The sequence below is a fragment of the Syngnathus leptorhynchus genome, chromosome 21 (assembly GCF_054491065.1).
Source record: "Syngnathus leptorhynchus isolate UIUO chromosome 21, UIUO_Slep, whole genome shotgun sequence".
NCBI lineage: Eukaryota > Metazoa > Chordata > Actinopteri > Syngnathiformes > Syngnathidae > Syngnathus > Syngnathus leptorhynchus.
The window spans coordinates 4,455,412-4,481,908 of NC_141215.1; the positions used below are offsets into that span (position 1 = coordinate 4,455,412).

The 26,497-nt window shown below is 46.9% G+C and overlaps 1 protein-coding gene across 9 annotated transcripts; it reads right to left on the reverse strand.

Moving 5' to 3' along the window:
• Positions 1–1,035: 1,035 nt before the first annotated feature.
• Positions 1,036–26,161, reverse strand: ptpn12 (protein tyrosine phosphatase non-receptor type 12). 9 transcript variants are annotated; one of them, XM_085901887.1, is made up of 22 exons: positions 25,933–26,161; positions 25,012–25,183; positions 20,539–20,669; positions 15,370–15,491; positions 12,338–14,115; positions 8,285–8,393; positions 8,143–8,219; positions 7,957–8,052; positions 7,640–7,678; positions 7,438–7,506; positions 7,281–7,340; positions 7,077–7,219; positions 6,915–6,981; positions 6,746–6,823; positions 6,315–6,413; positions 5,661–5,749; positions 3,747–3,936; positions 2,753–3,668; positions 1,977–2,048; positions 1,622–1,675; positions 1,421–1,508; positions 1,036–1,227 (listed from the first exon to the last, which is right to left on the reverse strand). In XM_085901887.1, the coding sequence occupies exons 5-22, from the start codon at positions 12,440–12,442 to the stop codon at positions 1,218–1,220; spliced, it is 2,361 nt and encodes a 786-aa protein (XP_085758013.1). In that variant the 5' UTR covers positions 12,443–14,115; positions 15,370–15,491; positions 20,539–20,669; positions 25,012–25,183; positions 25,933–26,161; the 3' UTR covers positions 1,036–1,217. The 9 variants fall into 9 exon arrangements, with proteins under 9 accessions (XP_085758013.1, XP_085758014.1, XP_085758012.1 ...); XM_085901888.1 differs by lacking the exon at positions 25,933–26,161 and adding an exon at positions 25,495–25,763 and having other exon boundaries at positions 5,661–5,746; XM_085901886.1 differs by lacking the exon at positions 25,933–26,161 and adding an exon at positions 25,495–25,762 and having other exon boundaries at positions 12,338–12,475.
• Positions 26,162–26,497: the final 336 nt, after the last annotated feature.

The following is a 26,497-nucleotide window of genomic DNA, read 5'->3' on the forward strand; positions in this document are numbered from 1 at the left end:
AAGTAAAAACCCCGAAAAACAAATAGGCAGCTAGAAATAATTTACACTTTTGTTTAGAGTTGACGAATTTTCTTACATCTTCTGTTTCAACGGAAAGAAAATCCGAAATAAAATAGATCTCAACTCACCTGTACAGTTTTGGATCTTTCGGGGAAAAAAAACAAAAAAAAAGAAACATTGTACATCCTGTAATAGAAGTTGCGAGAAAACAACGCGAGTCCGATTTGAGCTCGTTCTGGTGTCAGTCGACTGCCACGAGAGTCGACTTGCGTGGCCTCCCCCAGGGGGCGATAAAGAAGAGAAAAGCAGCAGAAAATGAAGCAAGCAAAAAAAAGAATACCGACGCATGATTGGAAAGCTGAGGAGGACTGCGCTTGGCGGTCTTCTTCCAGAGACAGACTAAGGCCGGCTCATGGTCCCAGCACTGAGAACCCGAGTCTCCAAGCGTCGTCGTTTGGACCTTCAATACTTCAACGGCTACTTTTGTTCTTTCTTAACAACTTATTAGGACCAAAGCGCACGTCACTCTGGGACTCGGGTTTAAAAACATGGTAGGACTATCGTCCAAAGTACTGCAGCTAAAAAGGCAAACCATGACAAGAGGTTTTTCTTCTTCTACGCTCATCTCGGGTAACGTAGGCATCAGCAGACAGAACGTGAGGGAGAGAGTGAAGAGGAAGGAGGGAGGCGGGGAGACGACCCAGGAGGTTGCGTCATGGTTAAGATGATCTCACTTCGCTTTGAAGATTGTTGCTGATTCAGTAGAAGGGCACCTTCTAGTCAAGTGTTGCTTTCAAGGAGAACATCGAATAAGAAGGGCTTCCATTTGGTCAAAAAGGAAAACGTCTCCAGCTCAAGAGAGAAAGATGGCGCTCCTTATTTGCGCTCACGTCAAAGATATTCAGGCTTCAGACTAACCGGGGAAGAAGCAGACGGCTACGGCAGCGTCTTGAAACATCCGCCGGCAGAGAGCCAAACGGACGAGCCTCTCGAGAAGAGGGGGACGGGGAGGGGGGTGAAGGAGGAGGGGGGGGGGGGTACTCCGACTCGCAAAAACGCACAGCCGGCAAGGGTGGCATCTTAGAAGCTCGCTTTGGGACCACCCCGGGTGAGATCTTGGCCCGTCTCCAGAGGGAGGACATTGTTGTGGACAGAGCGGTCCGTCGTGTCCACTCCAGGGGGGGCATTGTTGAGGGCCTTTGGGCGCAATGCAGCGGTTATCGAACCCTGGAGACAGAAGACCAACCACAACGCTAAGAAAACCAAGAGAGGAGGACCGAGTCTCAGATGCTCCAAAACGGGGCTGAACTATTATGAAAAAGTAGCCTAAGTATCACAAATCGGTATCGGAGGCCTCCGAGTGTACCCGATACTTAAGAATGATCGAACCGCCGACTGAACAAAAACAAAGCAGACTTACCCACTCAGGTCTGCCATGCTGTTGGCTGTTGCGGCGGCCGAAGACTGACTATCGGCTGCAGAGGTTATCTTGACACACTTGGACAAATCTACATAAAAGTAAACACACAAAGTCAATGTTTCATTTTGTACTGCAGGCATTTTTTTTTTTTTGTCCACGAGTCGAACAATCATTTTTGGTGTTCCATTACAGGGGACTCACCTTTGTGTGACCCACTCCATTCAGCTGAGGCGGGTGTCCTAACGTCCAGAGGGTCTGGCAGAGAGAAAACAGGCATTTAAAAAAAGAAAAAAAAGAAAAAAATTGATCTCATCCACACAAACTTTGTATGTGTACTCTTGCAAGCTCTTTGGGAACAAATTTATACATGCTGACTCAATGCCTGCCCTTCACTGTCCTACATCATTCCTTTGCACGAGGGACAAGAGCGCCCTCTGTTGTACAACTGTATAAACTTCACTTGAGTCTCACAGTAGGGGATGACTTATTTGTACTTTTCCTGCCATCATCCAGGAGGCGTCTGGGTGAGCGTCCTCCCCCAGCGAGGCAAACGCACCTGTGGCCAGTATGAAGGACTCGGGGGTCCTCTCTGGGAGGGGGGGAGGGGAGTCGTCACTGTCCCAGCTGTCTGGGTTAAAAGGGTCAGAGGTCAAATAAGAGGCAAGGTTACAAAAAAAAAAAAAAAAATTTAAAAAAGTCAATCTGGATGGATTGATTGGGGGGGGGAGCAATCGGTGCGGCAAAACAAGCAGCCACCAGCCATGTGCTTGACACAAAGCAGAAATTAGCAGAGCGCCACCCGTCCAAAAGCACAACCATCTTTTGCGACCCATCGTGACGCGTTATGGAAACAACGCTCCAGAAAAAAAGCCAAGCAGAAAAACAACACTCCCGGGACCACTTTTGAGAAATGCCATGGACATAAATCTGCGTCTGGTGGCTTTAAATACGGGAACTACTCGAGGCCAGCGTGAAGATGTTTTGAGGTCACTGAACGCTTTAGTGGATGGACATCATGCAGCCTCGGCGTATTTAAAAAAAAGTGGCAAACACTCAACGCGTGTCCAAAAGCATTCCTGAGTGTGTCCCAGTCCAACACGCTCCGTGATTCTCCGTTGCGCTTGAAAACCACCGCAATCCAAAACGTGTTTCACATGCGCTATTGAACCTTCACCATTCCACATGCGACCACCACACACACTTTCTTAACCCACACTGACCCAGAAAGTATGTAAGGGGGGGGGGCAATTTGCTCAACTTGTATCAGCGGGTTTTGCTAAGTACGGTGTGAAACGGCCCCGATGGTGAAATACAGACCGGCGGTCGCCGTACTTGCTGTGGCTGCGGCGGGTGTCGAGGAGCTCTGCCCGGCGATGGACATGGGCGACACCTTCCGCACAGGCTGATGATCTCCAAAGTGAAGGGACGTGACCGTCGCCGTGGAAATACTGGTGCGATGACTCTCCCGGCACGCCGACATCTCCCCGTCGCCCTCTTCGTCCGAGTTGTCCGAGTGCAGCGGGTTGGTGAAGCTCAGCGCAGTCCGAACCGGCGTGGACGAGGAGGACGAGGACGAGGAGGAGAGGTGCGAAGAAGAGGAGGAGGACGGGGCCACGCGATCGGACGACGACGAAGACGAGGAGGTCTTGGGGAAAGGTTTTTCGGGGCTGGCATGAGTCCACGCCGCGTGACTGGCCTTCGGCTCCGCCCGCTCCCCGCCGTCGCTCGTGACCGGGAGGTGGTTGGGTCTGGCGAGGACGCCGCCTTCTGCGTGGCTCTCTCCGCATCCCCCCGCTCCGCCCTCCGTGCCGGAGTCCTCGGACAGCGAGGAGCTGGACGTGAGCAGGGACTGTCCGGAGCGGGCCTTGAAGGCGTGGCACCTCTGCAGCGGGCTCCCGCTGTTGACCGAGGCGCCGCCCGCTCCGCCCGCCGCTCCCATAGAGGCGCAAGTGTCGAAACTTCGAGGTCCTTCCTGCAAAGGCACCTTTTTAATCTCGATGCTGAGCTTCCTCTCCACCCGTGGCGCGCCGCCGCAGTCGGCCGCCGGGGATACGGGCAAGGGAGGAGTCCCGCTCATGCCCGATTCCGACTTTGCTGTTGCCGCAGACAGTTTGTTGTTGTAGTTTTCGTTCAGATCCAGATTGGACATCTGCTGCTTTTGATTTTGGTCATTTGGCTCGGATGGACTGCTCTGCGTCTTCTTCACGCTTGCTTCTGACAGGTTCTTCTCCATCTCTGTGCCTTTATTCTGGAAAGAAAGACGCAAAGGCCGGGTGACATTTTTGCCGCTTGTAGGCACAAAGTAAATCAACAGCTGGTCATTTACCTGAGTGAGGTTCTGTTGCGCGCTGGCCAGGACGTGTATGACGGGCTTGGGATGGTAGCGGTCGTTGTCCTGGCGGACGTTGGTGACGGTGGGGAAAGCCGACGGGGGCGACGGGGTCAGTATGGGGGGCACGGGGTGAGGCTCGGGGGGCTGCAGGATCTCCTCTTTCACGTCGCCTTCCACCTGAGCACTAAAGTCACAAGAAGAATTTGACTTTATTTTTCTACCACTAGAGGGCGCAAATAGTAGATAACATTCAGTTGTTGTTTTTTTTCGACCAGACGCCGAGCCCTGTCAAAATGCGATTTGAAATTTCCGAGAAAGCCAACAGAAGAAGCGGGAGCGGATTGTTTTTGTGCGCGCGAGCTACGTGTTTTCTGACAGCACGTGAAAATCGTTGACAGGAAGTTGAGGTTGTCACCCCCGAGCCGACGCATTCATTTAGGTGTTTGCTGAAACGACAATTTTCGTTGCTTTGACAACTTTGCAGACAAAAGGGCATGTGGGTTATTTTCTCCAAATTTAATTTGGATTCCACTTTATGGATTATTTCTTTAAGCGATGAGACGGAGCAAGTTTCCGTGCAAGCGCGCAGGGGCTTCTCGGAAATGATTTCAAATGCCTTTTGACTTGATTAAGGGGAATTAACGACTCTCCTCCGCGGGGAGATCAGATTGCACGCCATCTTAATTTACTGTCCTGCTTCGGCACTCTTCATTGCAGTCATGACTTGCTCGTTGGAGTGGCGACACTAACTTCTTTTCAGATAAACAAACAAAAACAAAAAAAGACTTTGCTCGGAAATTTTCCCTCCAAACAACTTGAAAATTGTCTTCCTTGTCTGAAGCAAATAAAAGAGATGATTCCCACCAGTGGAGCGGATTGTTTCCATGGGGATATGAATTATTAAAAAAGCTAGAGTTTATCCCAGACATTCGTCCTTTCGATAAGATGAAACTTTGATGATATGCCGAGGGGCTAAAAAGGAGCAAACGCAAATAATACAGAGGCAAAAAAAACCAAACACGAGTAAGATTTGCTTTACATGTTAAGTATGCAAATGAGCTTTTTGAATAGAGCCCATTTTGGGGTGTGTCTGACTCGCTAGCGGTGACCTTGACGTTCAAGCGCAGAGTGTGTGTGTGTGTGTGCATTATAAAAATAGCTACTTGGATGGTCTTAGGAGGCTTAAAACACGCAGTGAGTATTTAGGCAGCGGAAGGATGAATTTGTGGGAAACGGCTCCATATATATTCCCATATAAGTTGACAGTGTCGTAATTTTGCGGCATTTTTAACGGCACGTTTGTGGCTTTGGGTTGGAGCGCTTTGAAAAATGTTTGCGTTCCCATCAACCGTCTTTGGTCAGATAAAAAAAGAGGTTGATTTCTGCGCTGGGGGGTGGAAGAAAGAAAGAGCTAGACATCATTTTTATGCGCATATCTTTTAGCGTCCTTGGGTGTTAACGTGTTCATTTCCCCGGTGGCGGTAATTAAAGCATATTTGTCTATAGGTACGTGCATTCATCACGGGCGAGGTTGCCATTTCTGCGCGTGGATCGTAAAAGCCAACGAGAATCAGGAGGACCGAGCGGCGAGGAGAAAGTGGAGCGGAATCCCTGCCGGGGCCATACGGCGAAATTAAAATTGAGAAGGGGAGTGAAACGCCGAGACGAGCGAGTCTCGCTCAGCAGGCGGGCGCGCGCTTTTGGGGGGGGGGCGCCGGGCGGGATACACTTATGGCAATGATAAGTCAAGTGTTTGGAAAAGGCCTGCCAGCTACATTCAAATTGCAGACTATTGCAAAATAATCGAAAAATACAGACGCCAGCAGGAAGCAGAGTTTTTTTCCCCCCTATGGTGGTGTTTTTTTTTTTTTTTTTTTTCAAAAGACACGGACAGAAAAAGCATCTCACCTGCGTATACGAGGTGGTTTGGGAGGAGGCGTGTCCCATCGGTCGTCATCCGACTGGTGGCTCGCTTTGTCGGGACTGCTTTCATCCTGCTTTAAAAAAAAAAAAAAATGTGGGCTGCATAATGCACCTTTGTGGGTGTTTGTGCCGCTAAACAATAGCCGTGACTCAGCTGCTAAAGGCATGAGTCAGTAATGGCTGCTAAAAATGTTTGGAGAAGCAGTTAAGCACAAGATAATAACACACTTGTTGCCCTAATGACATTTCACGCCCAAATCTTCTATAATCACTAACAATAATTATATAACAATAATTGTGACTGTTTTCGGGCGAGGAGAATGTTGCCGTTTCTAATCATGTGTCTGAACTTTTTTTTTTTCTCCTTGGGTCGGACGTCAAGGGCCACGGGAAGGAAGATGAACGAGTGGCGACACGTAGCTTGTTAGCAGTTATGTGGGCCGAAAGAGGACAGCGAGGACAAAAAAAAAAAAGTTCTTTTTGATTAGAGTCCTCCGAGGCGCCACAACTTTCAGAGAGTTTTCTGGAGGCCAACTCTGACACGCTGCCTCCCATGTGACTCATTATTTGTGTTTTTGTTTCGCTTCCATTGTGCTACTAGGCGACATTGGGTTGACACGGGGTGCGTGCGCGTCGTACCATGACGTCGTGGATCTTCACGTTGGTGGGGCTCTCTAGTAGCTGCAGTTGCTTCTGGAAGAGCTGCGCTATCGCTCTGTGGACCAACTCGTACTGCTCCTGGGGAGGAGGCGGGGCAAAAGACAGACAACAACAAATCAATGAAAAGCAAAAAGTTTTTGACGCTGGATGAAACAAGCACTGGCAGATGAACGCTAACCTCATTACTCCCCCTGAGTGAGGCAGGAAGTGTACGCCGGGCTTTTGTTTTTTTATTTTCTCTTTAAATTTCATTACCGGCTTCCTGGAAACTGCTTCGCTTTGTGTTAAGCATAATATTTTGATTCAGACGAGAGGTACTAACACAAATATACGGTGGATATGAAATTTAAAAGGTGTCATTGCGAATAGATAGTAAAAAAAAAAAAAAAAAGATGAAATGGCGGACAAACCTTTGTCTGAACAGCTGAGTGTCGCTGCGTCCTCATTTCTTGAATCAAGCGGAAAACGTTGAAATCTTCTGGAATTTTCTTAAGGGACACACAATGTAAATAATAAAAATAAAAAAAAGTTGATTTGGACGTGAAAGACAAAGCGGAAAGTATTTGGATATGCAGCTACCCCGGCTTTGAGGAGGTTCCACGTGTAGTCGATGGCGCAGATGGCTCCCGTCCTCCCGCAGCCGGCACTGAACAGTGAAAAAATAATAATAATAATCATACAAATGAGCTGAGATGAGGCGAGCACCTTTTTCGAGTACTCGCTCTCATAACTGTATCGCACCTGCAGTGCACACATATGGGGACGTCGTCGTTCTCTTGATATTCCCTCATGAGTCCGATCATGTCCAAGATGGAGTCAAACGAGGAAGGGACGTCGTGATCGGGCCAGTTGATGTAATGGAACTGCGTTATCCTGCGCGTTTCCTGCCGAGAAGACGAGACGGTTGGTGATTGCCTTCCGCTTTGTGTTTGAGCGCAAACTTACATTTTCGTACTCCACCACCAGAGAGCGGATGGAGTAGTCCGTCCTGGCCTGCTCCGATTCCTGAAAGGCAAGACGACGAGAGCTCAAGCGACGTCCATGAGAAGAAAATGCGAGAAAGGCTCCGCCTCCTCGCACAGCTGCAGATGGATCTACTCACGCAGGAGATTCTGAAAGGGCCGAAACTCACGGGCTCCCCGAACAGCGGGAAATACCGCTCGCATTTTTTCTGAGGAGAGAAAAAAGCGGGGAGTTTGCCAAAAAGGAATCATGCTGCTTTTTAATGTTCACAGAGAATTCAAAAAATTACAAAGCTGAGCAAAAATTGATAGAAGTCTCATTAGAGTTAAAAAATGGCTCACCCTTCCCATCTCAAACTCACGACAGGCCATCACAATAACCTGCAGGGACGCAAGAGAGGACGCATTAGGACTCGCTCACATCTGCAAGCTTCTCAGCTTAATCGCCGCAAACACGGGACCCATCTGCTCCGTCCCATCTGCCTGGCAATTTCTCTCGGCTATATGAAATATTTATCCGCTACTTATACAATTAGCAGCCTTTTTCAATTATTGATAAGAAAGTGGATATCTTCAAAATCCGGTGGATCAGCCAGACCGAGAATCGAAATTGTAGCGAAGCCCAAGTGATGACGGTTTTAGTCTTTGCGACAACTTACAGCGACATTGTATTCCCAGTTCATCCTCCAGAAGTCAATCACAGTGTTGGGGAGGGGGCCCTGAGTTGCTATGTAGGCCTCCGGGCCATCCATGCCCTGGGAAGACGAAGAAGAAGAAAAAAAAAAAAAAAAAAAGATCAATCATCAGAAGATTTCCCACAAAAGTTTTTTTTTAAATCTTCACACCTTGATAAAATTGGCATTGATGTAATCTGTATCCTGATTGGTGGTTTTTAACGTCAGCTTCACCCGGGTGTGATCAACTGAGGAGAAAAAAGGAAAGACGTGGTTCGAAAAGGCATAAAAAGGATCACCGGGCGAGACTTACATGGCAGTATGTCCTTGTATCGGTTCTTCTTGATGTTTTCCTCTCGCTCGCCAATGTTGGTGGGGTAAATCTTTTCCGTGCGATACTTGGTGGAAAGCCGCCGCAGACGCTGTAAAGAAACAAAACAGCATGAATATTTCCTCATTTAAAGCTCCTTGTGGTTGACATATTGAGGAAGACATGTTGAAAGAGGAGCGCGACAGTCACATGACAGGAAATAAATTCGACACACAAAGAAGAGCCAAATTGCTTTTATTCCAAAATGATGTAAAACGAGGTCACAGGGCACACACCGACTTCACATCCACGACGGCGCTGGCTACCGTCTGCGCAGGCCCTGCTTCTAATTACTCGTACTTCCTGTTACATAAAACGCACACGCACATGTGTACCCGGACAAATAATAGAGGACGCCTGGAGGGCGGAAAAGGAAGAATCAAGCGGAGGGAGTCGGAACGTGGCTTGAGCCAACCGACCCGGCACAAAAGATCAACAAGAAAAGATGCTCTTGCTAACAAAGCTAACGGCGTCCTGCGTTCATTCACCCATGATTTCGTGACACATTTTGTTGAATGGGAGACGAAGAATGGAAGGCCTCTGAAATGACAAGATGCGCCTTCCCGGCATCCAATCATAGAGAAGTGAAGCACGTTTTCCTGCGCGCGCACACACACACACACACACACACAGAAACACACACGCACAGAGGCAGGGCGTTTCCCGCCTCCACAGACCCCCGTCAGGGTGAGTCACCGGCGTTCACAGACACATTACTTGGGTCGAAAATAACTCGCGGATGCCAAGGCCGTTACTGCGCAGAGGGCTGCCGACATAATAACTATGTGATTTAAAAAAAAAAAGAAAAAAGCCATTAGCAGCTAAGCGAACTGACTGAAGAGGAAAAAGGTAAAGCTGCTCGGAGATGCTGCCGCCGAGCTAACCTACTTTCTGTCTCCTGGCTGAATAAGCATGGGCGTACTTGCCCCGCATGTTGAATAATTCAAACATTTAGACGCTTTTCTCTTTCTGCAGTTCAGCCGTGAGCGCTGATTGGCAGAGCATGTGTTCTTCCTGCATATGGATAGTGCGAGGGGATTTGTGTGGTCAGGAAGTGGGGGTGCCGAGCTGCTGAGGAGGAGCCGTTTCATTCTTGACGGTCAACTTTCAGAGCCACGGTAAAATAGGTCAGCACTTACAAAACAAAACAAAAAAAAAACCTGGCATGCAGGCAAAGATGCACCGCGAGAGCATTGAGAGGCCCAAGGTTGAACTTGACGAGTAAGTTTGGAGTCACATCCCGTGAAAGCAAATTTAGGTCAGTGGAGCACCGTCGCGTCCGCTCCTTTAATTAGCCACCGACCGGTGTTTACTTTTGTTTTTTTTTTCCCCTCCGTGTCTGTCACTCTTCATTTTCAAGTCGCTTGATAGAATTCCCGCAGCTCGTCTGTTACGCAAAACAAACCGTTTGTCGCTATTGTTCCCCTCCGCCCGCAGGAAGCAGATGCGGACCGGGCGCACGTAATCCCGATCATCCGCTTGCGCGTCGCATCGCTTCACCGGCTGAGATCTAAAACGCCGACCTGCTGACCTTGCGGTCGTAGGCCGTGGCCTTTTTTTTTTTTTTTTGTCGAGGCATCTGTCACTGACCAGACACTTTTGTGAGGCGTCAATCAATGTTTCTAACTTTCACCCGAGTGTGTGGTCTGGGTCAGCAAACTTTTGTCGAGCTACCTCGGCGAGCGGAAATACGCCTCGGCCAGCTCCCGGGGCAGAAGGCCTGTTTTTTGGGTTAAGCCCAACGAGGGGGCGGCTTACAGAAGAAACGGGAAGGTATTTTTACACTAACGTGAGGCTAAAGCGCAGGAGCGACAACCCCCCCTGCCGTGTCACCCTTAACCAAAAAGCAAGCTAATGAAACATCCACACGTCACGCGCACGTCGGCAAATTCCGTTTTAACGAGATGACAAAAACTCCTTCGGCAGCCTGCGGGAGTCTCCGGTTTTGAACCTGAGAGGCTCGAACATCTTGAAAACATCCGCAGACCGTGGGTGGGAAGAAAAAAACTTCAGTCGGTATTTCACGGAAAAAAAAAAAAAAAAGTATTGCCCGACACATTATACTTAGTCTTCATATAGATGCTAAATCGCACAAGGAGAGCAATCAAATCAATTTAATACATGTTGGCTTTTATATCCAATTTGGGACTCGGCACCTTGAGGGACACCGTTAACGCAAATTGCACGCATATATTTTGATTTGATGTTTCCCTCCAGGCAAGATTGCATCTTTTGCACTCTTGGTTGATTCTGTGGGCATTGGTAGCGTTGAGAGTAAAGGGGCAACTCGGCGTCTGCTTCGGGCTTTCCGTTCACCTCATGAGTCACCGATGTTCTCGCGGAAAAACACACACGTTGCCAGTACGTGCTGATGAGCCCAGAAAAAAATAGGTTTGACATTCAAAAAAAAAAAAAAAAACCTCTGCCTGAATTTTTCAGATTCTCCCGCAGTTTTGGCTAACCATATAATCTGTGACTGGATGACCTAGCAAGCGCACTGTCATTATGTGTATAAAACACATTCTATATATAAATAACAATAGGTGGTTAAAGTGGGTGTGCAAGTTTTTTTTTGCACTGGGCCTAACCAACTACGAGCTGCTCTCGGATGAATAATTAAAGAAGAACAGCGCACAATGTTGCCAGATGAGAGCAAAGTCAGCCAGAGGCCTCGGATTAATATTTAGCACGCGGGCTTCAATTCAAACGTTTTCTCGCCTATAACGAATGTTGTGGGGGGTCATGCGAGGGGCCAGACGAGTGAATGTTAGGTCAATATCATCATTGTATCTTCAGCGATCAATTTTGATAACAGAATTTACAATTTTGGAGCATTGTGACGTATGAAATTTTATATATAAAAAGTATCGGATCTCGGTATCGGTGCGCTTGGACGTGACATCACAACATGCTACTTAGCAATAGCCAACATTACAAATGCTACTTTCCTAAAGTCTCTGTCTACTTGAAACGCATATTTACCGGACAGAACTCCAAAACAACCGAATGTGTGTTGATGTTTGGCCTAATTTTATGAAAGAGGTTTAACAAAGTGTGTCCAAAAGGCAAATACGCAGCGATTTAAAAGGCGGGATATAATGTTATGAAATAAACGCAAGAAAGAATGTTGCAAGCTCCAGCAAGCAAGCAGCTTCCATAAAGTTCACGGGAGGGTGTGTGTTTGTGTGTAATGTGCGTGTGGGTGTCCCAACGCCTCCATCCCAATCAGTACGTCACGATCAAACAAGTGCTCAATACTTCATACAAAATATGATGCAATATATATATATATATATATATATATATATATAAAATGGTGACTAACAGATTCAAAACATTTGCAACCCGTTGCTAGGAACTACAAACTAACCTTCGATTAAAAGGTGCAATACAAAGCATTTCTCGTTGATGAATAAGGGGGGGGGGGGGACTATAGCAGAAAGGCCCATTTTACCCCCCATCAAGGGCAAAGGAGCTGGAGCCAGAGCATCCATCACTAAGGGTCTATGTGTGCACGTGTCTAAAAAATAAATAAAAAATCAGACATAAATATAGCATATGTAGTCACTGTTAAACTGCCTTAATGTAAAGTTCTTAGAAATAGGGAACACCTATCAATTAGTATTTCATGGGTGTATTTCAATAGTGAATGAGTTATGTCTATGGTGAACAGAAGCTAGCTTATAACAGGAACATAACAACTGCACTAACAAGCTATGCTAATAAATGAGCTATTCAGTATAATGACTGTGTATTAGCCAAAAAAGTGACGTCAATGCAGGTTTGGTTGCTTAATTGCACGAAAGTAGAGCCGGCGGCGTGTCTGTAGCTAGGCCGACGTGTGAAGCCTAGACATGGGAGGAATGGGACAGCGGGCAGGGCGGCCGTCCCTCTGCCTTCTACGGGACAGAGCGGAACCGGGACACGGGGTGCGATCAGAGCACGGAGGGCTTTTACGTGAGCTAACGAGCTAGCTGTCGATCATTTTGCACCCACCATAAAGTCGCTGCCGAAGTTGTCCTCTCCCCTGTCGTCGTCCCCCTCCGTCATGGCTTTCACGTCCTGGATAAACTTTCTCAGGATGCCGGCTTGGTCCATCATGCTTGTGGGCGCTTTCTATTAAAAACAACCTCCCTGAAGTAGCAGAGGAGGCGAAAGGAAAAAAAAAAAAAAAGCAACAAAAAAAAAAAAGACAAAAGGAAGTGGGGGGGTTGGGGGGAATAAATAAAAAATAAATATGCTTCACGGATCCTCCCAAGGAGTCATCGTCGGTTCTCAAGCCTTCCTCGTCTTCTTCTGTTTTTTTTAATTATCGCCCCATGTTGTCTCGCCTTCTTTCTTCTTTGCTGTTTTCCACAATGCTTGACAGTAGTCGGAGGAAAATGCAGCAGCGACCGGGGTTCCGTCACAACGGTGAAGTTTATTACCACAAGCTATGCAAACTTCCTTGTAGATGATTTTTATTTCCTCCAAGAAAGCAATTAGACTTTAAAAAGAGAAAAAGATCCGGTTCTGTCCACCCCTCCCTGTCTAGCTCGATTTCCACATTCACTGCTTGCTCGTTACTTGCTACTGGGGAATATCCGGACGCGGCTAGCCAACGAGAAAAAGAACCCGCCCCTTCCAAGAGAATTCAGTCTGGTGATTGGCGGTAGCGGATAAATGTTGAGATGTCATTGGCAAACACGAATGTCTCTCTGTGTAAAGGATGATTCTGATTGGATAGATCACCTGTCTGTCGTTTCGACGCGGTTTGGTACGTCATCATTTTGAATTTTCTTTTTTTTTTTATTACACGCATATTGGATAACAGTACAGCAATAGGATTCTCTATTTTTTCAGTTTGTTTTCTTTCTTTTTTTAATTAATTAAAAACGCTCGGGAAGTGTGTATTTTGGTAACAGTCACAATTCTCCTACCAGATGCCACAATATGTGATCAAGAATAGACAAGGGAGCAGGTTAATCCCGTCCATGGTTCTAAAATCAAAAGCAAACGCTTAAATAATCCAGCCAAGCAGCCATTACGGGATTTTAATCTCCACCACTAAGGATGTTGGGATGCGTGGCTGGATATTACGTGAAGGCCGGAATTAAAACGCAGATTAATGGGTCAAATGTCGACTCTGGATTAAAACAACTCCAGAAATAACTTGAAACAAATACATTGCGAACAGCCAGTCTTTTCTTTCTCAACTATTTTGTAAATTGATTTGACAAATGAACATGACCTTTGTCTGTTCTGGATTATGGCAACAGTAGTGGAAATTTGAAAAGGGAGCTACAAACTGAAAACAAATTACTGTGAGAAGAGCTCCTGTGCCAGTAACACTAATACACTTGTTATCCTCACACACACACACACACACACACACAAAAATCTCCTTCTGAAGCATGACATCATCCCAACACAATTTATTTTTTGTGACTAACCCCCTGAATTCACACGTAACTGTCTCAACAAGTTTATTTCTTCCCTCCACACTAGAGTGGAAACAAATCAAAAAGCAAGACAACAGGCCATGGTGTGTGCGTGCGTGTTAGCATGGGAATCCTATAAGAAAGTGGTCTTCTGGGTTCAACGCCCGCCTTCTTCTCTTGACTGTATTTGACCTGCCAGTGGCGCTGAGGGGCCCCAGGACAGTTAGCTATGACAACATCCTGCTGACATGGCTCCCAAATCATCCCGCTTTGACTTTCTCCCTCACACACACACTATTTTTCCCCTCCCATCTTTCCGCCTCTCTCTCTCTGGAATGTAGCGTTCAGAAGCAGCTGAGAAGAGGAATGTTGCTGTTACAAGCCCATACACAACCTCAAGGGGCTGGAGAGAGGCCCCAACACACACACACTACTGCATATACACATTACCTTGCCTATGAACCTGAACCAATAGCAACCCATTTGGGTGATTTCTAATCAGGAGCGCTGTTGGCAATAATTCCACGAGCTCCTGACTGGCAGTATTGAAGCGGTGTTGTGAACAATGATTAAACCAACGTGCCAATAATCATCCAAATAAGGATTGTTGGGAGCCGGCCCACGCCTCCATGCAGCCTGAAGCGCAATTGAATAATGCCGCCATTTATATCTGCCAAAAAAGGTAATTATTCATCATAATGGGGATACTATCATCAAAGCCTATTAAAAGTAACTAAAATGGTGCCAAAAAAAGTGTGCTTGACCAGATAGGACATAAGCTTTTCATTAGTCTGCTACATTTCTTTTAATAATGAAAGTGATTCTGAGACATGCAGGACGTCACATCCACTTTGTAGGGAAACAATATTGAAGAGTTGTATGTGGGCTCCCTCTAGTGGTAGGAGAAAGCGAATGAAACTATTCCAACACTGCATAATTTTAGAACCCAAACGTTTAATTTTCAGAGGTGTATAGCTTTTTCCCACTGTGTAAAAACATTGTTTGGTCATTAGTTGACGTGGCTCAATCAGCTGACAAACGGTAGTTTTTTTTTTTAATTCCACACCAGGGTGTGGTTACTCGAATTGGCCACAAGACGGCAGCGTTGCACGCAGAGCACATCGATAATAATGCAATGACATTACCGCCTTAATTTTAGGTCAATTTCGGATTTTATTCCATTATTATCGCTTCATGTGACAGAAGACATGCTTTGTCCTAATTCTCTCGGTTGAAATCATCAAAAAACACTCGTTAGTAACTAAACTAACGTGCAGACATATGCACTGGCCGGAAAACACGGTTGAGAAAGCGACTTCCGCATGTGTCGCGTCATAATGTCGCGAGAACACGGCACATTGTTGCGTTGCGTTCAAATAAGTCGGAATCCCTAAAATCTTTACAATGAAACGTCAACATTTCATTAAGCGGTGTGAAATAACGGCAAAATTAGTCTCGGGAGTGAAAAGGATTCTTTTTGTTGATGTAAAAAAATAATAAATATTTAAATCATTTTCCAAATCAAAGCATTAATGGGCCAAGACTTGCCCACCGCTGCATAGTAACAAAACATTATTTCCCCTTGATAAGTGAAAATGTTTTACTCACCAGTACAGGATACAATGATCATCCAAATTGCGTGACTTTGTATCTATTGCTTCTTTATTACTTGTCCACCAGGGTGCAGCATTGACTCACTGGTTGCTTTGCATTGGCACGGAAAAAGCTCACTGTAGGAAAAATAAAAGAGCCAATTATTTATTTCCAACCGTTATTCATGTAAACTATGTAAATACATCACTGAAGTTACTCTGAAAATCTCCCACCACAATCATAATAATAATAATAATAATAATAATATATTGCTAAATAAACACTTCTATACATCTGTGTTAGTCAAAGTTGGGTAACTTTATTGGCTGCCATTACAGGTGTTCCTAATGGAGTGGTATGTTTGTTTTAGATCAAAGCATATTTTTCTAACTTTGGTTTCCGCGTTTGCAATAAGACTTCCTGTGCAATGATGTCAGCTGTTTTGACTTGAACGGCCCGCCGAAGTGCAGGGGGGGGCAAGCCAGTCAAGACCTGCCCGTGCTGGGCTGTAATCCAAACCCTTCTTCGTCCCCCTTAATCTCCATTTCACGCCAATTTCAAATCTGACGCTTCATGTGCAGAAATGTCGGACATTCATTCTCTCTGACACCCCCCCGGCCCACGCCTGGGGGATTGAATGAGGAGATTATATGCAAACGTACATTTCCTGCTTCTGCCCAGGTCATGGACTAGACACCTGAACCATTCCTGAAGGAATGTCTTAACAAGACTCTTCTGGATTCACCGAGTGAAGGAATCTCGGAATGTGGCGCGTTCCCGAGAAAAGCAAGGGGGGGCCATCTGGTCCAAAGCTGTTGCAACAGGTAACCAAACTCATGCTCTAAAAGCGCCCCTTAATAATGGCCCTTGTTGCAAGACTGATCCAAAAGGACAGTAGGCCACATCAGAGCTTCTGAAACCTTTGAACATCTGTTGTTTGGTGACACACGCTTAACATGTCGACCCAGTTGCATCGCGGCATATTTCTGCCTGCGTGAGCGTGTTGGAAGAAAATCCGACACAAAGACGAGAAAAGCGGAGACGGCTTTAGGTGCCGTGAGTCAGCGTGGTGACTAATAACGGAATCCGCGTTGGCTAAATTAGCTCATGTTACAATGACAGATGGGGGAAGAGATCGGATCTTGATAGCGGAAGCCAGACAGACGTCAACACCAATTTGCGGCAACAAGCACCGGCGGAGCTAGAGGGGGGGAGCCGTGAGGGCAGTACCTCCCCTTTTATTTATTCTGTACGATACTGAATATATATATTGTATGGACAGCAAGACTACAATCGATTTTAGATATATGTCATTCTCACACGAGGTTGGAGTTTGACTCAACTATCTAAATATTGTGACTTATGATCAGGTGGTTTTCTTCTCCGTACTCAATTGTTATTGTTGAGAGAAGATTGGGAGTAAGACCTCCTGGAACCACCGGGCTATTTAAACTGGCCCGTGTCTCGGCCGTCGGAATCCACGTCGTGTGCATTAACGGACAGCGGGCGGGATTTTTTTTTTTTTTCCTCGTGGACTTTGAGCTGGTTTTCCAGTAAATCTCATCTGCGGAGCACATGCTTCAAAGGGGTGAGGATGAGGACACCAAAACGGACGAAGGGAGGAGGGGGGTTGCTGAGGAAACCCAGAAGCATGCTGGGAAACAAAGTGCGCTGTTAGCCCTTTAATCTCCATTCAGGAACTTTTTTTTTTTTTTTTTAACTTGAACCAACCGGAACACTGTGCCCTCTCCTCCCCCGGCACCCCGAGTGATTCTCCAGTTTGTTTCCCATGGCTGTCCTTCAACAACAATCCTCTTTGTTCTACTGGAAGACGGGTGGGAGAGGGAGAGATAATCACAGGAGGCGAGGCACGCCGAGGCAAAACCGTGAGCCAGATGTGGCAGCGCTGGCTTTTTTTTTTTTTTGCACCGGGACGTCAGCGGGCCCTGCGTTGCCTCTGAAGTCGGAACGCTCCTTCAATTTAGCGCCCTGTGATGCGGTCAAGCTCATTTGGGCTCGCTCTGCAGCTGGAGACACAGCTGAGCGAGTCGGCAAGCACGCAGAATTCTACAGTCCACAATTCCCAACCTGGGGCTTTTGTATTTTGGAATGATTAAAGTTATGTGTCCCCTAATTTCTGTCATTTTTTTCCTGACCTTTTTATTTTTATTTTTTTATGAATAGGCACTATTCTGTATCGTTGACCCCATTTAGCACCTGCAGGAGCGAGGCCCCTTCACATCAAAAGCATTTTTCCACCTCACTGACAGGCACGGCGGCAGTTTTGCTTCCCCACGTAGCCGCCCGCTCGCTCGCTGCCATGGTGCTCGGGCTTTGTTTATACCGGCGGGTGTAAACAGACGAGGAGCGGGGACGGAGGAGGTGGTCTGAAGGGGATTCTGGATGAGATTAGTATTGCTGGAAGGACACGTGTTGAGATTTTCCGGTTTATTTCTGGACAGGGAAGCAAAATATCACGGGTGCCGATTCATCTCGTGACTATGCAGGTCGGTCGCCGCGATAACATCGACTGTCGTAAACAATGAGCGAGCCGTTTACTTGCACCTGAATTAACAATAACAAGAGCTTTTGGCCTGGAGAAAGACTTTGCAATTAAAAAACGGGATATCATTCAACATCAACAATTCTCGCTTCCGACCGGGGGAACTCTTATTCGATTAAATCATAAACTCGTGTCAAGTTTGATTGGATTGAGATGATGAATTTCGGCTTCAGACTAGCGCCCCCTATAGGTGTGGAGTGTTTGCATCCGAAAAAGGGGGGAATTACGCCTGTTGCTTGTCATCTCTGTGGTGCGTTCGAGTGCAACTGAGGGTAAGAATTAAAAATAGAAGGCGGAGTGTAAATGAAGACGTGCGTGCTGGCACTCGGGCAGATAAGCGGGTTGCAAATAACACGTGCGCTTGTCTCCGCGTTGTATTTTGCGGTGTTCTCTTGTTGTAGTTGTCTGCTTAATATAGCTCCAAATTGCAAGGCCGACCTTTGTTTGTTTTTTTGTTGAACCTGATACGAGCGGACATTTTGTGCGTTGCCGGAGTTGACATTCAGACAAACGGCGATTAGGGATGCTGGCTCAGCGCATAAGCCGCAGCGCCTCTCTGTCCGCTCAGCGCTTTTTGGACATCCTGTATATCTGGCCAATCACGTGCCACTCACTCCACATTGGCACCCATTGTGCCCCGTTTGGAATTTAGCATTTAGCGGCTACACGACTCGCCGGTCACTTCATTAGGTACACCTCACGATGGAGAGAAAGACATCGAGCCTTTTCTGTAGTTACAAAAACAAAACAATAGCGTGAACTTCCCATTCTGCTTTTTTTTCTCCCCGCTCGGAACAAGCCCTCGAGTGGCGATGGGGACGAAGATCACCTTTTTTTGTGTTTTATTGGAACACGTACGGCGAACAAAGCGGCCCTGGCTTCCTCCGCCCCTGCCCGTCCGTCCGTCACTTGAAATGGAAATGAAGCGTGCGAGCGAATGACCGCACAGCTTGATGTGGCGGTTTTTACATAACGCTGGAGCGGAGCTGCGTCGCCGCGGCCAAAGACGACAGCGCGGTTCCGGCTTGGCCCGGCTCCCGCCGTTCTGGAGCTTCTTTAGCGGATGGCAGCGAACGGCACGGCCGAGTGGAAGCCCGCCGTGGAGGCCGAACGGGAGGCGAGGAACCCACGCACCAGCCTGCCCGCCGCCCCCGTGGGCGCTTACGCTCATGTGTGGCTTCGCTGTCGCTCCATTCAAACCATCCGGTGACTCCGACGTATTTCGAAATTGCTTCCGTGCGGCGAAAGCGTACGAGGGCTGCACGCACACACACTCACTTGACTTTTTCCCATCTTTCTCTCGCCTACACGCACGTTGCCTAAAAAAAGAGTATTCCCAGATGGATGCTAGCAGAGCCCGGGAATTATGTAACAACTCCCAACTTGAGCTCCGCTTGTCATCTTCAAGCGAACTCCATACACATTACGCCGGACCGGAATAGAAAGCGCGTTGTTGATTTTGGAGAAAATTGAATGGATCTAAGACCCGATTAATCGGCTGGCCAATTTAATCGGCTGTTTTTTTGTTTTGTTTTTTTACACGACTCGACGCACACCCCCGAAAAAAGGGGCTATTGAGTCCCGGCAGTTCCATCCTAGCAACGGCCTGGCTCTGAAACAGGTTTGCGGGCGCAGCCAGATGGAAGCCGGCCCAGTTCCGCATCCCGAGAAGCGACTCTCTCGAGTCGTAATTCACGACAACGCTACTCCATTGCAAAAGCTGATCTCGCGAAATGAGTTGCTGCGTGTTCAGCACTTTTTTTTTTTTGTGCTGTCCTTGAATGGACTTTCTGTCGTAATTCTGGTTAGTGGTCCTCCCGTATTTGCAAGCTAAGGGGTGTTGCAAACCAAACTGGGAGCAGATGTAACTTTTACCCCCCACGCTGACACATCGTGCTAAGATGCACCAATCCTTGCGTCTCAACGGCGGCCTCCCTTTCGAAAGGGAGAGGGGGGGGGGGGGGGGGTCTTCACGCACCCCTAAATTCCTGCCATCACCACCAGCACATTCCCAGGCCTTCTCCTCGCAGCCCCCCCCCCCCCCCACCTCCTCCTCACCGGTTCCTCGGAACAACGGCGTCAGTGTGGCCCGCTGGCGTCACCTTGCTCCTCGGCTGCACACTGGCAACTCTGTTTGTCAAAAGGGGAACCACCCCGACCGACTTGGAGATGATGGGGAAACTAGGAATGATCTTAAAAGGGCTTGTTTTGACAAATTTGCGTGTGTTTTGTAAAACGTTTACGCACACCTGTCCTGAGATGAAACAATGCGTGGGTTGTCGTTTTTTTTTTTTTTTGTCTCTCCAAAATCCCCCACCTGGCCACATCACACGGAAATGAACACAATGGCCTTGTTGTGTCGGCGCTATTGCACAGAGGAGGGAAATGAAGGGATTGTGCGGTCACCTCATTTCACCCATCCAGGTGTTTTGCCATTAAAAAAAAAAAAAAAGGCTCAGATGCAAATGACAACAAATGCTCTTCTGTATAATTCGCTTCGAGACAGATTGGTCGATGGAAGAATATCATCCCTTCTTTCCAGATGGTTTAAATTCAAACAAAAACATTCTTAACGGAAATTCATACGTGATGAGTCATGGGGATTTTATTTTTTTTGTTACCTTGATTTCTTGATTGATGATGCCGCCACATTTGGGCAAGTGAGAACATGCTCTGGATGTTTTCTGGAGAGCCAGATGTTTTGGACGTGTCTCTCCCGATGCTGGCAGATGGTCACAGTTCCGTGAAACATCTGGAGACAAATGACAAAAGATTCACTTTTACGGGATTTCCTGGAATTTCTATGGCCGTTTTTTTTCTTCATTTGTGTTAAACATAAAAAATTTGGATATTAGACGGGTACAAAGGGACGCTTGCGCCGTTGTGAGAGTTCCAAAAAAATCAAATCGGTGGAGCGGAAATAATACACGGTGCTTCTTTTGCGCGAGATTACAGCACGGCCTAACCCCACCTGATGAAAGCGACGCAGTATGTTGCTGATGCTCATAGGTTCTTTCAACGGATGAAGGAGGCCCCGCCCCCAGCCCGGCCAATAACAATGGACGCCGGCGTGATTAACCAAACAAATGCCACCGGGGGCACAAAACCTCTTCTGTCAATGCACGTGGGCATTCCCGACATGCCTCGCTGTTTACGTGCGCTGGTTCAGAGGGGTTCATGCATTTGGGCCTGCGCTTTCATGGACGCTGCCAACAAGCGACCCGAATGAACTCGGCCGACTGAATGCACGCGGGCACGTTGCTGTACTGACCGCCCCCTTTCCCAAGATTGTCTTTTGTTTTACAGCGACGCTAGTTAACAGGAAGTCGCCATTAAGTGTCAGCAGCATCCGAATACATTCATCTTACCAAAATGCTGGACTGAGGCCAAAAAAACCCACAGTAGGACATCCTCCAAAACAGTAGGGGGCAGTACATAACAATATTGTAGCCTATATTTTTATATACCTTACGTTTGTCTATAAAATAGTCCAAACTTATTTTCCTATTTTTAGAATGCTTGTTGTCAACGATGACCTACATTCATATCTTAATTCATAAAGCCTGCAGATGTTATTTCCTCTGCTGGAGGCTTTTTCGTCCTCGTAAAAATAGGAAAAGCTCACATATTTATTATTTTTTACAGAATGTCATGTTCCCAAATACGATGAGGCAAACAGCATTGAGTGTGCGGACAACATCGTAAACTAGAGCCAATAAATGCTTTGTCACAGCGGGGGCAAGTTAAGGAGGTAAATATGGAAAGAACGTGACGTCGCTTACTCGGGTGACGTGGGATGTTTTGGATTGGAGGTGGGGGGGTATCTAGGAGACATTGTTATCACACGGCAGCAAGTGAACGCGACACGTAGCCTTTTCCAGCTCTTGAATAATTAAACATCCAATGAACGGCTCACTACAAATCTATTTTTAGCAACAAGAGCCCGGACAAACGTGTGTCAAATATACACGGGAGCGAGGCGTTGCTATTTAACACGCCACATAAACGTCACGTCACGTGACGCCGGCGGACACAACAACATCAATGGAGGATGACTTCCCGAGGCGTTGGACTGGCTTTGTTCTTAAAATAAGATTTCAGCACAGCAATAAATGTCACTTGACCAACACACCACTTGTTTTATTTTCCATGGAACGTTTTCATTTTTTGACTTGCTAACACACCACAAGAACAACCCCGTAAAAAGTCAGTCCGACGTTTCTGACTTTGGGGGAGAGAAGCTTTTCCGTCGCCATGGTGACCCCGGGATCATCTCGCATATTGAAATTTAAATCACAGTCAGCACGTTTTTTTTTTTTTTTTTTTTATGATTTCACTCAGAATACTTCACGCTTGACTGCGTTCAAAGAGATACTGTACATCCAAGCGTGACGGCATCAAATCTGCATAGGAGTGACCTATACGCTTCAAGATGGTATCTTTTTAGCCTCCAGCTTCAAGTGACCGGCGCTTTCTGCTTTGGCCCACCACTGAACTCCATCTTTCCTCCTCCTCCTAAAAGCCCGCCGGCTACAAATCCTTCAAACCGTCTGGGTATTTTCGAGTTCAATGTAAATTCACAAGAGGACGTTTGCTGATGTTTCCCGACACGGCTCGTACGTTCCATGAATGGAAAAAGATGGCCAGGTGTCCAAATACTTTTGTCCACCAATGTTGCTTCTCCGTGATGTCATCGGTATGTTCGGTGACAGCTTGGCTTTCACTTCCGGAAGATGATGTCACTCGTTCGTACGCGCGTAGCGCTAAATGAGCTTCCCTACGACTTTATCAACGGCGTAAGGCGAGCTAATACGCGAGACGGGCGGCCGTCTCGTTTTAAAGGTCGCCGTAACGCCCGGGCGGCGGCCGCCTTATCTGCCAACACAAATTGACAAGATTAAGCGCATTGTTTACACACAATGGAAAAGTCCCGACGCCGACGTGACATACGACAACAGTTACTTGATAGTCGTAACCTTCGGCGGGCCCCACGTCAGCGCCGATAATCCGGCGAGACGCAAACATGAATAAACGCGCCGAGCGCAATAATGGGCTTGATGCACTTATGCGTGAGGCAATCGCATCCATATGCGCCACACGGAGCCTCCGTGACGGCTCCGTGACGGCAGATAGCCCCGCTTGAAAACAGGAAGCCGAGCGTGCTTTGCTAATCGGAGGAGGGGGGGGGGGGGGGGGGGAGGAGGAGGGGTCGCTGCCTGCGTTGCCGTGCTCGCTCGACTCAAAGTTGCCGGAGCGGAAGTAATCTCGGCTCGTTCACTGAGTGCATTCTTTTAAGCTACTGAGCTAATGGCTTCCTCCTCCTTGCTTCTAAAACAAAACAAAGCGAGCGAGCGAGCGGCGGCTCGTTGAGTAACAAAGTCCTTTTTCGGGACCTTTGCCATCCACCTGAGCGCCTCGCCACCCACGTTTTGGACAGCTGCCATTTGCTCGGGCTTTGCCAGGGAAAAGAATTACAACTGGAAGGAAGCCTTCCAGCGCATTTGATTGATCGCTTTGACCTCCGGGCAGGCTCGGTTTTAACGCCGAAGTGGAAATTCAAAAAGAAAAAAAAGAAAAAAAAATAGGCTTGGGAATTCAACAAGTGATGTCACTGGCTTGATTTGGATTTCCTAAATTAAAGACGGGCAGCACGATAACTCAACTGCCTTAATTAGCCGAGCGTTTTGACTCCATCTCGGCGACGTGCGGGCGCAAAGTAGGCCGGGAGCGGCGACCTCGTCGCACACGACCCGCCGTGTTTGCACTTGAGTGTGTGCGTGCCGCGTTATGATGCCGCGCGTGACCTAGTTATGTTGGGCCCGCGTCGGACTTTCTGGGCCGCAGGTTACATCGATGCACTTTACTGGCTCGCTTTTTTTGCTGTGGGAATTCTTGCAGCAGAATTGCATGTCGTGGAGGTTCTGTACGTTCTCGCTTTATGATTGCGCCGCCGAGCCTTTGTAGTGTCACATTATTATTATTATGATCCAGACGAGCACGTTTCCGCCGCGTCTGGGAACTGAATGTCCTGGTTGTAACATAATCGCCGTGACGACTTTGGCCATCGCCGTGGATACAGAGTCACAGGTAAACAAGAAGGGGAGGGGGGAGGGAGGGGGATACAATGACGAAGTGATTTCAAAACATAAATGAAAGGCTGTTTAAATCGAGTTTGAACCGGAGTGTCCGAGTGAAACCGGTGCTGAGGAGCCGACACAATTGATGCATTGATACACCTCAGGGTGCGAAACATTCTCACATTTCTTTCAATTCAAAGACTTTGAGGTCGGTGAAACTGTGATCGCATGGCTCGCTCGCAATGTTCCGGCTATGCTTTGTTTCTTTGATTGTTTTCCTTTGGTCAAGAAATCAGGAAAAACAACAAAACACATTCATTTTTAATCTACAGGTGAGACGTGACTGACAAGAAGTCCTTCTGCACTCTCAACCGGGACCGCAATGAGTCGTCACTATTTAGTTAGGAGGTCACGGTCGGCTGGGCTCAATCCCGACATGCATTGTGAACCGACCAGATCGTCATTCATCGTCGGACCAGAAAGCTTGAAGAATTTCTAATCGATCGAATGCTATTATAGACTACATTGGAACCTTACGCAACGATGATGTCAAATTTGTCAATCTGTTTTTTAAGTGTGCGGTCATGGTCTCATAACTTTGCTGCAAGATATTTTATTCTAATAATAATTTCCATAAAATTGAGGTGGACTCTGGCAGCACGCAAACACTTCTGTCACTTCGCTGGAAGCCCGAGGGCCGAAATGATTGCTTTGATTCAGATTTTAACGATTAATATTTTATTCAGCCTATTCATTACATTACACTTAGTACTGATCAAGCTTTTTGACTTTCTGTTGTCATGCCAAGCTTCAGAACTAGTTTTTCTTTTTTCTTTTTTTAATCATGAGCAGAGAACGTCCTCAACTAATCTCTAGTAATAGTCATTGTTTACACACAGCACAGATAATGGCTGCCTGTGAGAACTATTGTAAGCTCTTTGTGTGTTTGTTAAAATTGCCATTGTTTGAAGGTTTATAAACGCCTTACATTTGATCTCTGCGTGTGCCCACACTTACCGCTCATGAATACGTGGTGTTCAACAGAACAAAGGGTTCCTTCAGGGTGAGCAGCAGGTTGCCTCCAGCTTCGCAGCCAGGTAGTCCTCTGCTGGCACTGGCGCAACTTTTAATGAACACCAGGACCAGACCGTGAGGCGGCAAGCCCCGAGCAGGAGGCCTCCACACTCATCTATAAACAACACATGGGGCAATGTTCGAACTGAAGCTGAAGATAGTTTCATTCAAAATGATCTGAATAAATGACCAAAAATAAACTATTAATGAGTTGAAATGAATTAAGAAATACGACATTATGTTAAGTTAAAAGAAAAACGGTATTAATGACGAGTGACGTGTTAGCGTTGTGGCTAACAGTAGCATTTTGTTTTTAGCAAACGCTACTTCTACTCGTTATCAAAAAATAAAATACAAACTTCGACTTGTTATGTATTTAAATAATGTGTGTCTTACGAAAGTGTCCAGTAAAGCCGCAATACATACCACAATCTCCAAGATAAAAGTGTATTTTGTTGATTAAAATTTGGGCTAAGCGAACAGGAAATTGCTACGCAAACCACTTCCTGTTTCTTCTAAAAGTGACATCGCCACCTAAAGGCTTGGCATGCATGTTACATTTTTTTTTGTAAACATTAGACGGCATTGTATCCATAAAGTAGGTTTTATCGGCGCTAAAAGTTAGAACGACATAAGAAAAACAAATTAAATTATTTATACTGCCTCATTTAACCATAGCTGAGTGAAGTTCCACAATCAATAGATAATAAAATGCAACAATAATTATAGATATTTTTAAAGTATGATGGCATTAGGGTCAGTATAGATTTAATTGTGACATCACACAGAAGCACAACATAGCCAATCCAAACTCATGCGTGTCCTCAAAGCGGGGTCAAGACGGATGGACACACAACCACTCACAGTTAGATCCACGGAGAAACAAAGAAGCTAGTGTGAAGTGTAGTATCACTGGCAACGCCGGTGCAATCTCTCGTCTCGTCTTTTCCTGTTCTCGGCGCTAGCTAGCGTGGCAGCCTGTGCCGCCTGTGTGGGTTGACACCCACCGGCCCATCTGCGCCCGCCGAAGGCCTTCGGGGCCCCTGGAGACCATCTGGCATCTCCCTCTTGTGTCTGGCGACTCGTCGTCACCTACGAAAGTCTCTTCGACTTGTCCGAATTGCTTTGCGTACTAGTCGGCATACTTATCACGTGACATCATACGAAACCGATGATATACTTCATTAAGCGTTTAATATATAAATGGTTGTGTTCCTCGAGACACGAATGGACATTGATAAAAGTGTGTGTGGGGGGGTTGGAGACCATATGCCCACCCATCTCCACTTAATGAGGATTTCACAGTGAGAGTAATGAGGCCTCACTGTCATCTGTGAGGTTTTGATGAAGACAAGATGGCGCTCATTTACATGGATAAAGCTGTTAAGACAATGAATGGGAGGATTAGCAAGGGTCGCTTAAGCAGAGT

Coding starts and splice junctions, on each gene's coding strand:
- ptpn12 (XM_085901887.1), bottom strand. CDS start 12,442: ATGATGGACCAAGCCGGCATCCTGAGAAAGTTTATCCAGGACGTGAAA. Junction 5,750..6,314: donor TGAAGATCCACGACGTCATG/GTACGACGCGCA, acceptor TTTTTTTTAAAG/CAGGATGAAAGCAGTCCCGA. Junction 1,509..1,621: donor ATGGAGTGGGTCACACAAAG/GTGAGTCCCCTG, acceptor ACTTTTATGTAG/ATTTGTCCAAGTGTGTCAAG.